Here is a 15,297-nt window from a genome sequence, read left to right as displayed (position 1 = left end):
GTGTGCCCTGGACGGGAATCGAACCCGGGACTCCTGCACGCCAGGCCAACCCTCTACCACTGAGCCAACCAGCCAGGGCCTCATAGGGCCTTTTCAATAAATGCTGTAAAAATGTGTTGAACTAGAAATTAAGATATCAGGTAAAATCTCTGATTCCATTTGAAGTAAACTTCATGGTTATTTAATAGATGAAAATATCTTTGTGAAAAGTTTCCATAAAGTAGTGTTATTTTGAGGAAATAATTTTATCAAATTATTAACAATACCTACTAATTCATTTCTGGAGAAATATGCTTTCCCTTTGGCAATCTTACAGATTTCAGAAATGGAATCTTCTAAAAATCCAACCTCAAGATCTCTGGATAAAAACAGAGGCCCAGAACGATTTAAGTAATTCACTGAAGGTCACACAACTACTTAGTAGCAGAACCAGGATGAGATCCCAACTATTCTACACATTGCTTTTCTTAAACAATAAAAACATAAGGATTATGAGTTTTCAAGATATGTACAGAGAAGTCCACAGCTTCCAGATTCAGAATCTATTATCTCCATAGGTTTATGACCTGATATTTGCTCTTGTTTCTGTCCACTTACTTTCTAATTTTGTCTATCAAAAATATGTATGAGCCAGTAATATAAGAAAGTTTAAAAAATAAAATCTTACCTTTTCATCTGGTGCTCCTTGGCGATCAAACTGGTAAAGTGATGCTACATGAGTAATAATCCACCAGTTAAAACCTACTGGATCCCTGGGCTGGATTACAGGCAGAGGAGGTCTTCTTTGGTTACTTGATTTTTCAAAGAGTGTTTTAAGTAGTTTATTCAACCAGTTCCAAAACGACTACAGAAACAGAGGTAATATGATTCAATTAAAATAGACACTGATTCAATAACCTTTGATTTGGCTTTTCCCTTCATTTTTATAATAAAATATATATGCAAAAGAGTGTTAAACAAATACATAAAACTTAAAGAATTCTTATAAAAATACCCATGTTAGCCCTGGCCGGTTGGCTCAGTGGTAGAGCGTCGGCCTGGTGTGCAGGAGTCCTGGGTTCGATTCCCGACTAGGGCACACAGGAGAGGCGCCCATCTGCTTCTCCACCCCTTCCCCCTCCTTCCTCTCTGTCTCTCTCTTCCCCTCCCGCAGCCAAGGCTCCATTGGAGCAAAGTTTGCCCGGGCGCTGAGGATGGCTCTGTGGCCTCTGCCTCAGGCGCTAGAATGGCTCTAGTTGCGACAGAGCGACGCCACAGATGGGCAGAGCATTGCCTCCTGGTGGGCATGCCGGGTAAATCCTGGTCGGGCGCATGCGGGAGTCTGACTGCCTTCCGTTTCCAGCTTCAGAAAAATACAAAAAAAAAAAAAATACCCATGTTAAAAATTAGAAAATGAACAGTATTTTAGAAAGATTCAACATGTTCCCTCATCACCTCTTCTCCCAACCTGGGCAATCATTATCCTGACTTTCATAATATCAGTCCCTTGTAAGTTCTGCCACATAGGTATAGAAGTCCAAAATACACATTTCTGGTTTTGCCTATTTTTTTAACGCATGTTTTCACTCTTTTTAAAAACATGTTTTTTATTGAATTTATTGGGGTAACATTGGTTAATAAAATTATATAAGTTTCAGGAGTATAACTCTGTAATACATCACCAGCACAGGGTGGAGCAAAAGTAAGTTTACAGTTGTTTATATGGAAAATAGTAATAAATAATACAAATAAACTGTTTAGTGTACTCCTAGTGGTAAGCCTACTTTTGCCCAACCCTGCACATTGTATTGTGTGTTCACCAGCCCAAGTCAAGTCACCTTCCATCACCATTTATCTCCCCTTTACCCTCTGCTATCTCCCCCCGACCTTCCCCTTTGGTAATTACCATGCTGCTGTCTTGCCTATGAGTCTACTTCTATTTTGTTTCTGTTAAGTTTATTTTGTTCATTAGATTTCACATATAAGTGAAATCATATGGTACAACTCTCTAATTTCACTTAGCATAATACTCTCCAGGTCCATCCATGCTATCGCAAAAGGTAAGATTTCCCTCTTTTTTTTTACAGCTGAGTAGTACCCCATTGTGTATCACAGCTTTTATATCTACTCATATATTGGTGGGCACTTGGGCTGCTTCCAAATCTTACCTATTATAAATAACGCTGCAATGAACACAGGAATACATATTCAATATATTCTTTCAAATCAGTGTTTCAGGTTTCTTTGGATATATTCCTAGAAGTGAAAAGGCTGGGAATACAGGCCGTTCCTTTTTTAATTTTTTAAAGTAACTACATACTACTTTCCACCAAGATGCATTCCTACCAACAGTGCACAAGGGTTCTCCACATCCTTGCCAACACTTGCTGTTTTCTGATTTATTTGATGACAGCCATTCTGATAGATATGAGGTGATACCTCATTGTGGCTTTAATTTACATTTCTATGATAAATAGTGAAGTTGAGTATCTTTTCATATGTCTATTGGCTATCTGTATGTGCTCTCTGGAGAAATGTCTATTAAGTGGCCTGTTTCTATTCTTTGGTCAGTTTCCTCTTTTTCTCAACATTGTATTTTTGAGATTCATCCAATTTAATGACTATAACTATCGTTCAAAAGAATATTTCAATAGATGACTATAAAACCATTTACCTAATTTACTTTGGTTGAATATTTGATGAGTTTTAGTATAATTTTGTATATGTTTCCCACTTTATAAATATTTGCATTAAGCATAAGGTTGTCGACAATATCTCAACTTTTTTTAATATATGCAGAATGTGAAGTCATGTTCCTTTATTTTTAACATTGACTCTATCTCAAGAAAGATCAACCAATTTTAGTAATCTTTTTTGAGGGATCCATTTTTGACTGCTCTAATCCTTTGAACTGATTTTATCATCTTTATTATTTTCAATTTCAAAAATCTATGCTAATTTTATTTGATATCCATTAGTTTCTTTGGGTTTATTATGCAGAGGTTTTCTTCTGAACTTCTTATCTCATTAATTTCCAATTCCTTTTCCTCCAACATTTGTATTTAAAGTTATAAATTTCCTTCATTATATTTTTAGCTTCAGTCCCAAAGCATCTGGTAGTATGTAAGTTATTTCCTTCAAAATTTTAAAATTTCCATTACATCTTCTTTTTACTTATAGGTCATTTAGAAGTATATTACAATATCTCTAAGCATATGTGTATTTCTCTGTAGTTCTGTCAATTTTTACTTTCTATATTTAATTCTATGCTATTTGCCATATAAATTTTTTACTTCATTTTTTATTCCTGGTAAATTGTATCTTTTATCAATACAAAATAACTTAATACTTTTGTTGGTTATAATTTTATTAAAGTAGCACGTTAGCCCTGGTCAGTTGGACTGAGCATTGTCACAATCCAACAAGGTTGCAGGTGTGATCCTGGTCAGTGCACATACAAGAAACAACCAATGGGAAATTGAAGATGGCAGTGGAGTAAGCAGATGCACAGACTCCCAACTCACCCCACCAAACTGGATTACAAATTAATTTAGGAACAATCAGCATGAAAAACCAACTTTGGACTAAAAGAACAGATCTCAAAAACCAAGGAGCAAAGAAGCCACACTGAGCCTGGTAGGGAGTGCGCAGGCAGTGTGGGGACTCCCCTGCTTCCAGGAGTAAAGGGGAGTGAGGCTGAGAGCCCAGAAGGGCTCTCATTACAAAGAGAAGAGCAGAAAATATCGCTCACAGCCACTTGCCTGGGGACCTGGGAATGAGGTGGGCTGAGAGGACTGGCTTGTCTTCCAAAAGGAAAGTGGGAAGAGAGAGAGAGAGAGAGAGAGAGACAGTGATGGGCAGAGGAATGTATGGAATGACCTGAGAAGCTGTCTCATCCAGTGCAGAGGCAGCCATAGCTGGGGGAGGGGTTGATCCCTCCACACACAAAAGCCTAAAGTGGTTCCCGGTGACCCACCTCTAAAAAGCTCTCCAGCTCGAATCAGCAAAAAAAAAAAATCAGTTGAAAACAGGAAGTGGGGAGGAGGGGCAGTAACTCAGGTCTCCATAGAGATCTGAGATACAGCTCCCCCTACTGAAGCTGAGAAAGCACCCCACCCCCAGAGAGTAGCTGGCAGACCACTCCTTCAGTCTCAGAGGTTACACCCATCACATTCCTGGATACAGTTTCAAATAAGCCCCTGCTGAGATCAGTAAGCAAGATTACCACGGAGTTAAGAAAACTGAAAAGAAAACAGACAAATCAAGACTTCAAAGCCACTCTACTAGGTAGGGAGACCACAACTAGAAAAAGCTTACAAGTCATAGGGAGAAAAATGGAAGGCGGAGAAGCATAAATCAGTTGCTTCCACAAGATAAATCCACAGAAAAAGTCCTGGATGAATTGGAAGTAATCAAATTACCAGATGCAGAGTATAAAATGATTGTAAGGATGCTTAAGGACTTCAAAGCTACACTGGATGGACTTAATGAACACATCAATAAAGAAATTTAAGTATTAAAAAGGACACGAAAATCATAAATAACCAAGCAGAAAGGACAAACACAATATCAGAAATGAAGACTACACTAGAAGGAATTAAAAGTAGGCTGGATGAAGCCGAGGATCGAACCAGCGACTTAGAGGACAAGATAAGCGAAAGCATGGAAGCAGAAAAGCAAAAAGAAAAGAGGATCAAAAAGTCTGAGGAAACTCTAAGAGAGCTCTGTGACAACATGAAGAGAAACAATATCCGCATAATAGGCGTTCCTGAAGGAGAAGAGAAAAAACAAGGACTAGAGAAGCTCTTTGAAGAAATTATACCTGAAAATTTCCTTAAATTCATGCAGGAGTCACACGAGTTCAAGAAGCATAAAGAACCCCATTAAAAAAGAACCCAAAGAAAACCACACCAAGACATATCATAATCAAAATACCAAAGCTAAGAGATAAAGAATATTAAAACCTGTAATAGAAAAACAATCACCTACACAGAAACACCCATAAAGATGACATCCGATTTCTCAACAGAAACACTTGAAACCAGAAGAGATTAGCAAGAAATATTCAAAGTAATGCAGAACAAGACTTCTTTATCCAGCAAGACTATCATTTAAAATTAAAGGAGAAATAAAAAGATTCCCAGACAAAAAAAAACCTCAAGGAATTCATCACAACCAAACCAGTGCTGCAAGAAATGTTAAGGAACCTGCTGTAGACAGAACAAAGCGGGGGAAAAAAACATATATTTTATATATATATTAAAAGAGGAATATAGATTTAAAGGGAAAAAAAAGGCAACAAACTACATATCAATAGTAAATGTAAATGGTTAAATGTTCCAATCAAAAGAAACTGCGTAGCTGAATGGATAAGAAAACAGGACCTGTACATATGCACATATGCTATCTACAGGAGACCCACCTCAAAACAAAAGATACACATAGACTGAAAGTAAAATGATGGAAAAAAATATTTCATGCAAATTGAAATGAAAAAAAAAAAAGCTGAGGTAGCAATACTTATATCAGACAAAATGGACTTTAAAACAAAAGCTAAAGTAAGGGATAAAGAAGGTCATTACATAATGATAAAGGGAGCAATCCAATAGAAAGAGATAACCACTATAAATATCTATGCACTTAATAAAGGAGCACCTAGATATATAAAGCAGATATTGATGGACATAAAGGGAAAGATCAACAGCAATACTATAATAGAAGATTTCAATACTCCACAAACATCAATGGATACTCAAGAAAGAAAATTAACAAAGAAACAGCAGAATTAAGGGACACACTAGATTAACTCGATTTAATAGTTATCTTCAGAACCTTTCACCCTAAAGCAGCAGAATATACATTCTTTTCAAGTGTGCATGGTACATTCTCTAAGATAGACCACATATTAGGGCATAAAACAAGTCTCAACAAATTTAAGAAGATTGAAACCATATCAAGCATCTGCTCGGACCACAATGGCATGAAACTAGAAATCAACTACAATAGAAAAACTGAAAAACTCAAACACTTGGAAACTGAACAGCATGTTATTAAATAACAAATGGATCAACAATGAGATCAAGGAAGAAATAAAAAATTTCCTTGAAACAAATGAAAATGAGCATACAACTCAAAATCTGTGGGACACAGCAAAAGCAGTCCTGAGACGGAAGTTCATAGCATTACAGGCAAACCTTAAGAAGCTAGAAAAAGCTCCAATGAACAACTTAAAACTGCTACTAAAAGAACTAGAAAAAGAACAGTAAGTAAAGCCTAGAGGAAGTAGAAGGAAGGAAACAACAAAGATTAGAGCGGGAAAAAATGACATACAGACTAAAAAAATAATACAGAGGATCAATGAAACCAAGAGCTGGTTCTTTGAAAAAGTAAACAAGATCTATGAACCCTTAGCCATGCTCACCAAGAAAAAAAGAAAAAGGACTCAAAAAAATAAAGGAGAGTGGACAAGTAACAACAGACACAACAGAAATACAAAGGATTGTAAGAAAATACTATGAAGAACTGTATGCCAAAAAATTAGACAACCTAGGTGAAATGGACAAATTCCTTGAAAAATATAATCTTTCAAAAATCAATCTGGAAGAATCAGAAAACCTACATAGACCCATTACAACAAATAAGATAGAAACAGTTATCAAAAAACTCCCAACAAACAAAAGCCCTGGGCCAGATGGCTTCACAGGCGAATACTACTAAACATTCAAAGAAGAACTAACTCCTATCCTTCTCAAGCTATTTCAAAAAATTCAAGAGGGAAAAGTTCCAGGCTCCTTTTATGAGGTGAGTATAATTCTGATTCCAAAACCAGGCAAAGACAACACAAAGAAAGAACACTATAGGCCAATATCCCTGATGAATTTAGATGCTAAAATTCTCAACAAAATATTAGCAAACCGGATCCAGCAATACATGAAAAAAAACATACATCATGATCAAGTGGGATTTATTCTGGGGATAAAGCTGGTACAATATTTGCAAATCAATCAACGTGATTCATCAAATAAACAAAAGAAAGGACAAAAACGACATGATAATATCAATAGCTGCAAAAAAAGCATTTGATAAAATCCAGCACCCATTTATGATCAAAACTCTCAGGAAAGTGGGAATACAGGGAACATACCTGAACATGATAAAGGCCATCTATGACAAACCCACACCAACATCATACTCAATGGGCAAAAGTTAAAAGCAATCCCCTTAAGATCAGGAACAAGGCAAGGGTGCCCCTTTTCACCACTCTTATTCAATATAGTTCTAGAAGTTCTAGCCACAGCAATCAGACAAGAAGAAATAAAAGGCATCCAAATTAGAAAAGAAGTAAAACTATCATTATTTGCTGATGACATGATACTGTACATAGAAAACCCTAAAGTCGCAGTAAAAAATCTAGACCTAATAAATGAATTCAGCAAGGTGTCAGGATATAAAAGTAATAATACTCAGAAATAAAAGGCATTTTTATACACCAACAATGATATGTCTGAAAGAGAAATTAAGAAAACAATCCCCTTCACTACTGCAACAAAAAAGTAAAATATATGAGGTCGCTGGTTAAAAACCCTGGTCTTGCCTGGTCAAGGCACATATGGGAGTTGATGCTTCCTGCTCCTCCCCCCTTCTCTCTCTCTCTCTCTTTGTCCCTCTCTCTCTCTTCTCTAAAATGAATGAAAAAAAATTTTTTTTTTTAAATGGGCAAAAGAAATGAATCAATACTTCTCCAAAGAGGACATACCAATGGCCAATAGGCATAAGAATAAATGCTCAACATCACTAATCATTAGAGAAATGCAAATTAAAACCACAATGAGATATCACCTCACACCAGTCAGAATGGCGCTCATCAACAAAACAACACAGAATAAGTGCTGGCGAAGATGTGGAGAAAAGGGAACCCTCCTGCACTGCTGGTGGGAATGCAGACTGGTGCAGCCACTGTGGAAAACAGTATGGAGATTCCTCAAAAAATTAAAAATAGAAATGCTTTTTGACCCAGCCATCCCACTTTTAGGAATATATCCCAAAAACACTACATCAACGATTCAAAAGGAAAAATGGCAGCATTGTTTACAATAGCCAAGATCTAGAAACAGCCCAAGTGTCCGTCAGTGGACAAATGGATTAAAAAGCTGAGGTACATATACAAAATGGAATAACATGGGGCCATGACAAAAAGGAAATGTCACTTTTTGCGACAACATGGATGGGCCTGGAAACTATTATGTTAAGTGAAATAAGCCAGGGAGAGAAAAAAAAATCGTATGACTTCACTCATTTGAGGAATCCCAGGAACAATATGAACTGAGGAATGGAACAGAGACAGAGGCGGGATCAAAGGATCCAGAAGGAAAGCAGACAAGAGGGAAAGGGGATGATAGAGTGATAGGATGGGATGAGAGCAGAAAAGCAAATCCTGGAGGGAAGCGGGGAGGGCGTAATGGGGAGGGGGGTAGGGGAGGGGAGGATGTATTGGGGGGGACACTAGAATCTATATAAACACAATAAATAAAAATAAAAGAATCAACTAATGAATGCAGAAATAAGAAGTGGAAAAAAACAAATTAATATTTCTCTTTCTCTAATCCACAGTGTTTTTCAGCCAGTGTGCTGTGAGACATGGTCAGGTGTGCCGTGGGGAAATTAAACATGGGTCCCCAAACTACGGCCCGCGTGCCAGATACGGCCCGCCGCCAGCCGCCTCCATCTGAACATAAACATTCCCCTCACAATCCCTCCAGCTATCAGCGACAGGAAGAGTGGAGGCACAGGGAACGCTCACTGACCAATCACCTTCTAGGATACATCCCAACCACTAGCAATAAACCAATAGTAGGCCGCATCTCATCCACACCAGGAAGGTCCCTGCTCAGGCTGCCGCAAGTAGTTGAAGCTGCTACTCCTCCCCATGGTCCCAATTTCTAATCCTGGTCAGGACTGGAGGTAAATGTTGCCACTAGATGAAGCCTCAGCCTCAGCTGGTTATGTCTATCCTGATGGTGTATATAGATATTTGACCGTTTTCTTAAAAGAGGTCCCCGCAGAGGGTGATAAACAATGCATCACAATGTTATCTATATTGTATATGGCCTCCTGAAGGGTCATCTTCTTAAAGAGCTCAAATCTCTCTATACACCATCAAAACAGACAGAACCAAGGCCCCTGCACCCAGCTGACCATGGGATTTGAACCCACAACCTCAGGGAGAACTCTAGTATTTATCAGAATCCTTACCTAGAAAGCAAACTTCTCAATCTGACAGTAGAGCTGCTCTGAGGACTTATGATATTACATAAGTACCCAACATTTTCTAAAATTGATTTTGTCCGGTCTCTATATAGAGAGTATTTGCCAAATTGATTTGAGCCCACAACCTTGATGAAAACTCCAGTATCTATTAGCGGGACTGTATATATGAGGGGATACATGGGACTGTATATGAGGGGATGTTACGTGGGACTGTATTTATAAGGGGATGTTACGTGGGACTGTATATATGAGGGATGTTACATGGGACTGTATATAGGGATGTTACATAGGACTGTATATATGAGGGGATTATCCTTTTTTATTTAACTTTTTTTAAAAAATAAATGTATTTAAAGGACCTCTGCCAGGCATATTTCACTCTTGTGACAGTTTGGGATCTCAGCAAGACGAGCAAGTGACAGTGATGGAGAAGTTTTTGAGAAGGGAAAATGCAAATGCCGAACAGGGGCCCTGGACAAAATTCTGACCCAGATGAAGGCCCTAGTATGAGTGGTCGACAAAAGAAAAAAGACAAGACGGTGAGCTCGAGGCAATACAGCAAAAGCTATCTTTCATTTGGATTTACTTTCACTGGGGATGAGATAGCACCGACTCCGCTGTGCTTGGTGTGTGATGAGAAGCTTAATAGTGCCATGGTGCTAAGCAAACTTAAATGCCATCTCCAAACGAAAACACCCTTCCGTTCAAAACAAGCCAATGAACTATTTTGTATGCTTATGTACAAACAATGAGAAACAGGCAACTTTTTTGAGAAAAACCACAAAGGTAAATGAGAGAGCTCTCAAAGCTAGCTACCTTGTTGCTGAACTCGTAGCTAAATCAAAAAAGTCCCACACTGTGGCAGAAACATTAATACTGCCAGCTTGTAAAGCCATTGTAAATGAGATGCTTGGCCCTACCGCGGCCAAAGAGATAGCTCAAGTGCCTCTCTCAGATAACACAATTGCCAGACGTATTGATGACATGTCTGTGGACATTGAAACTGTTGTTTTGGAAAAGGTGAGCATCAGTAAGAAATTTGCCTTGCAACTTGATGAGTCGATGGATATTAGTGGACATTGTCAGCTCTTAGCCAATGTGCGTTTTGTGGATGGAGAAGCCATTAGAGAAAACTTCCTATTTTGCAAGGCACTGCCAGAAAAATCAACAGGAGAGGAAATATTTCAGGTCACGTCGGAGTATCTTGATAAAAGCGGGCTTACATGGGAAAACTGCACAGGTGTCTGCACTGATGGAGCCGCAGCCATGGTTGGGCACATCAAAGGCTTCGTAAGTAGGGTCAAAGAAAGAAACCCAGATGTTATTGTTACGCACTGTTTTTTGCACTGTGAAGCCCTCGTTGCTAAGACCTTACCAGCAGATCTAGCTCCTGTGTTGGATGATGTTGTGAGCATAGTGAACTTTGTGAAGACGCGACCTTTGAGATGTCGCTTATTTGCGTCTTTGTGTAAAGAAATGGGAGAGGAACATAAAATCTTATTGCTCCACAGGGAGGTCTGGTGGCTGTCGCGTGGCAAAGTGCTGGCCCGTTTGTATGAGTTGCGACGAGAGGTCCGATTACTCAAAGCTGCTTGCAAGTGATGAGTGGTGTGCAAAGCTGTCATACCTGGCTGATACACTTCATTATCTGAATGAACTGAACACAGGGATGCAAGACCAAAATGAAAACCTGCTTACAAGCACTGATAAAATGAATGGATTCTGTATAAAGGTGCAGCTCTGGCAACAACATGTGCAGCGTGGCAACCTGAGATGTTTCCGCTCACCAAGAAACAGCATGATGGTAACACTACTGCAATGTGCAAGGTGACTGGCAGACATTTGAAAACTCTTGAGAAGACGTTGTCATTTTATTCCTCTTCAGCCTTCACAGAATGCCTTGGCTGGGTTAGGGACCCATACAGCTCAGTATCCGTTGCTGGAAAAGACATGACTTTAAAGGAGCAAGAGGAACTCATTGAACTGAAACAAGATCGTGGTTTAAAGCTAAAGTTTGCTGATCTTCCTTTGGACAGTTTTTGGTTATCTGTTGCCAAGGAGTTCCCCATTCTGGCCAACAAAGCTATTTTGACATTGCTCCCGTTTTCAACCACATATCTATGTGAGCTGAGCCTCTCAAGCTTGACTGCAATAAAAACTAAAAACAGAGACTGAGAACTGTTGAGGAAGAGCTTCGTGTGTGTCTTTCTACCATTCCTGCCAGGAAATCCCTTTTGTGTTCATCGAAACAGGCCCAGGTTTCACACTAAGTGAGTATAAATACATTTAGAAACTATATTATTAACTATATGTATAATATGTACTGTGTTAAGAGTGTCATTTTGGTAGGTGGTGTGCCCCAGGATTTTGTAAATGTAAAAAATGTACCGTGGCTCAAAAAAGGTTGAAAATCACTGCTCTAATCAATAAATAGTAATTTTAAAAAAACCTACCATCTTATTCTATATTTCTATTTGTATAGCTAATTTTTCCAACACCTCCTTCTTTCCTTCTTTTGGATTGAATATTTCAATTCTTCCTCTCTAATAGCCTGTAAGTTAGTCTACTTTCTCTGCTTAGTGATCACCTTAGAAATAACAGCATAAAACCAAATGTTTGATAAGTTTATATCATCTCTTAGACAAAGGACCTTAATTAAAACAATCTAAATCATTTATACCCTGCCAATTTACATGCTAGTATTATAGTGTACTTAAACTCTATTTTTTAATTCCACTAGTTTGTATTATTTATACAAAACATTTGCCACTTTCTTTGCTATTTACTTTTTTTTACACCTTACAATCTCAATTTTGGCATTATTTTCAGCCTAAAATGTATCTTTAAGGATCCCCTTCAATTTTGCTTTATTAAAAATAGCTTTTCTTTCAAGTAAAATAAAACAGAGAGATACAAGTATCACATGATTTCACTCGAATTAAAAGCATAACATGGCCCTGGCTGGTTGGCTCAAGTGGTAGAATGTTGGCCTGGCGTGTGGATGACCCTGGTTTGATTCCCCGTAAGAGCACACAGGAGAAGCATCAACTGCTTCTCCACCCCTCTGCTTCTAACCTCCCTCCCTCTCCCTCTCTTCCTCCCCTACCCCCTCCTGCAGCCATGGCTTGATTGAAGCAAGTTGGCCCCAGGCACAGAAGATGGCTCCATGGCCTCTGCCTCAGGCTCTAAAAAGAGCTCAGTTGCTGAACAACGAAGTAAAACCTCAGAATGGGCAGAGCATCACCCCGTGGTAGCCTTGCCGAGTGAATCCTGGTCGGAGGTATGTGGAGGTCTCTCTGCCACTTCCCCTCCTCTCACTACAAAAAGAAAAAGCAATACAAACTCAGACAGCAGGCAGTGTGTGTGTATGGGGGTGTGCTAAGTGGGGAGGGATTGAGCATAAAAAGGAATAAAGAGAAAAAACTCATGGACACTAACAGCAGTGTGGTGACTGCGGGGATGGGAAGTTGGGTCAGGAAGTAGGTGGAAGAGGATATGAGAGATAAATGGTGATGGAAGGAGATTTGACTTGGAATGATGAACACATGATAGTGTAGAGATGTGTTGTAGAATTGTGCACCTGAAATCTGTATAATTTTGTTAATCAGTGCCACCCAAATAAATTCAAAAAGAGAATTGCTTTGCTTTTTTACTTTTGAAAGATTCTGCTGGATGAAGAATTTTAGGTGAACAGTTCCTTTATTTTAATACAATCAAGATACCATTCCCACTGGCCTCCACTACTATTGAGAATTTAGCTGTCGTTCTAATTGTTTGTTAATCTATTAAAGGTAACATTTTTCTGTCTGAATGCTTTTAATCTCTTTGATGTTCTACAGTTTCACTATATTGTATTTGGGTGAGCTTATCTTTTTATATACTCTAACGTGAATTCATTGGGTTTCTTAATGTGATAACTTTAGCACTAGAAAATGTTTAGATATTTTCTCTTCAGATGTTGTATGTTCCACTTTCACTTACTCCCCTTGGGAATAATAATTAGGAGTATATCACATTCTCTATTCTCTATGCTGCAGTTAACTACCATGTCACCTCAGTTTTCTTTCATCTCTAACTGTTCTGCAGCCGTATCTTTCAAGACTTTGGTATTTCCAAATCATACAGGCCAGTTACTCAGTTTTGACTGATGTTTCTTCATGATTAGATCCACATTATGCATTTTTGGCAGGAATACCAAAGAAACATTTTTGTCCTTCTTTCAATGCATCCTATTGTGGGTATAAAATATCTATGTGTCCTGTAATTGGTTAACTTTGACCACTTGTTTAAACTGGTATCTGCCAGATTTTCTGCATTGTATAGTTATTACCCCCTTTGTAAATGGTCAATATTATATAGAGATATTCACCAAGCTATGTAAATATTCTATTTCCCATCATACCTTTGGCAGCCACTGAGCATATCTGCTGAAACTATTATTATAGGGGTTATCAACCTGTGATTTTCTAATCCCATTAGTATTACCTCTATAGTTATTAGGAAGTTACCCTTCTCTCCATTTTTTCATTGATTTGTATCAATATGGACTCACAAATTCTTACTGTAAAGATTACAGTCCTTTTCTATCATTTATTTTGTTACTCAAATTATCTCAGGTTTGGCCTGTGGAAGATTTGCATGTCGGGTCTGGTGTCCTTTTGACATGTCCTCACTGTTTTTTGAGCACCTCCTTAGTTTCTGATACAAAATGTTCCAGGCTTGCTTATTTATTTATATTTTCCATGTTACAGCCTAGAATCATTCATTTACTAAAGGAGTCTTATTTCCTTTCACTGGAAAATGGTTACTTCAAAACTAAGACAGCTACAAATTGCTCACTGTTATACTCAGAAATAATTGTCCTAGACCCACTCTGTGGATAAGGTGAGAAATGTATGTAGGTACACACACTTATACAACTCTATCTAGTTCTAATAACTAATAACCATTATTCCATATGAATACTTCAATCCAATTGAACACTTCATGGTTCACTCTAGCTTTCCCTTTTTCCATATCTGTAATTCAATTTCCCATCTATTTTCTAAGCTGGCTCTAATTACCCACAACACAGTTATAAATTTGCTCAGTCCTATAATACAAAAAAAGATCTAAAATTGCTAACCCATATGTAACTCTGTGAAAGACAAATCTCCTAACAAAAGTCTCATAATTGCATTTAATATTTTTGTCTTTAGCCTTACAGTATATAATAAAAATAGTAAATTCCTGCCCTGGCCGGTTGGCTCAGTGGTAGAGTGTCGGCCTGGCATGCAGGAGTCCCAGGTTCGATTCCCAGCCAGGGCACACAGGAGAAGCGCCCATCTGCTTCTCCACCCCTCCCCCTCTCCTTCCTCTCTGTCTCTCTCTTCCCCTCCCGCAGCCGAGGCTCCACTAAAGCAAAGTTGGCCCGGGCGCTGAGGATGGCTCCATGGCCTCTGCCTCAGGCACTAGAATGGCTCTGATTACAACAGAGCAACGCCCAGATGGGCAGAGCATCGCCCCCTGGTGGGCATGCTGGGTGGATCCTGGTCGGGCACATGCGGGAGTCTGTCTGACTGCCTTCCTGTTTCCAACTTCAGAAAAATACAAAGGGTGGAAAAAATAAAGTAAATTCCTATATACCCAGGTTAATCCTCTCCCTATCCCATATGCCAGAGTGTTATTCACTTGCAATACGGTTAGGTTCCATTGTTTCTCTTTATAATCTATTGAATCCCCTTTTCCATACATGTTGATTTATTTCTGAAGCATCTGAAAGATTAGCATTGTGCTAAAGTCAGCATAACACCTTCAAACCCTTCATTTTCATTCTCACCAATCTCCCATTCCTACCCACCAGTCTCAATAGTTCCTGATTTGGCTTACTACTATTTCCTTGTGCACAACTAAATATTCATATTTCCTTATTTTCTCAACTTCGTTACACAGAAAAGTAGCATCCTCTAAATATTTTTATGCTGTTTATTTAACCATAAATCCTATAAACCACTCCATTATCAGATCACATCTTCCTCATTCTGTGAACACATAACACACCAATGTGCAGAT

The 15,297-nt window shown here is 38.6% G+C and overlaps 1 protein-coding gene across 1 annotated transcript in view; it reads right to left on the bottom strand.

The window, feature by feature from the left end:
• MMS22L (MMS22 like, DNA repair protein) overlaps nt 1-15,297 on the bottom strand; it is a 144,313-nt gene that overhangs the window by 104,947 nt on the left and 24,069 nt on the right. Inside the window, exon 10 of the mRNA XM_066358846.1 lies at nt 668-844. Coding sequence (XP_066214943.1) covers nt 668-844 — 177 coding nt within the window. The remainder of the gene's footprint in view (nt 1-667; nt 845-15,297) is intronic.

This window comes from Saccopteryx leptura, chromosome 1 (genome assembly GCF_036850995.1).
Source record: "Saccopteryx leptura isolate mSacLep1 chromosome 1, mSacLep1_pri_phased_curated, whole genome shotgun sequence".
NCBI classification, from domain to species: domain Eukaryota; kingdom Metazoa; phylum Chordata; class Mammalia; order Chiroptera; family Emballonuridae; genus Saccopteryx; species Saccopteryx leptura.
The sequence above is the reverse complement of the archived record's forward strand: the minus strand, read 5'-3'. Positions and strand labels throughout refer to the sequence as shown.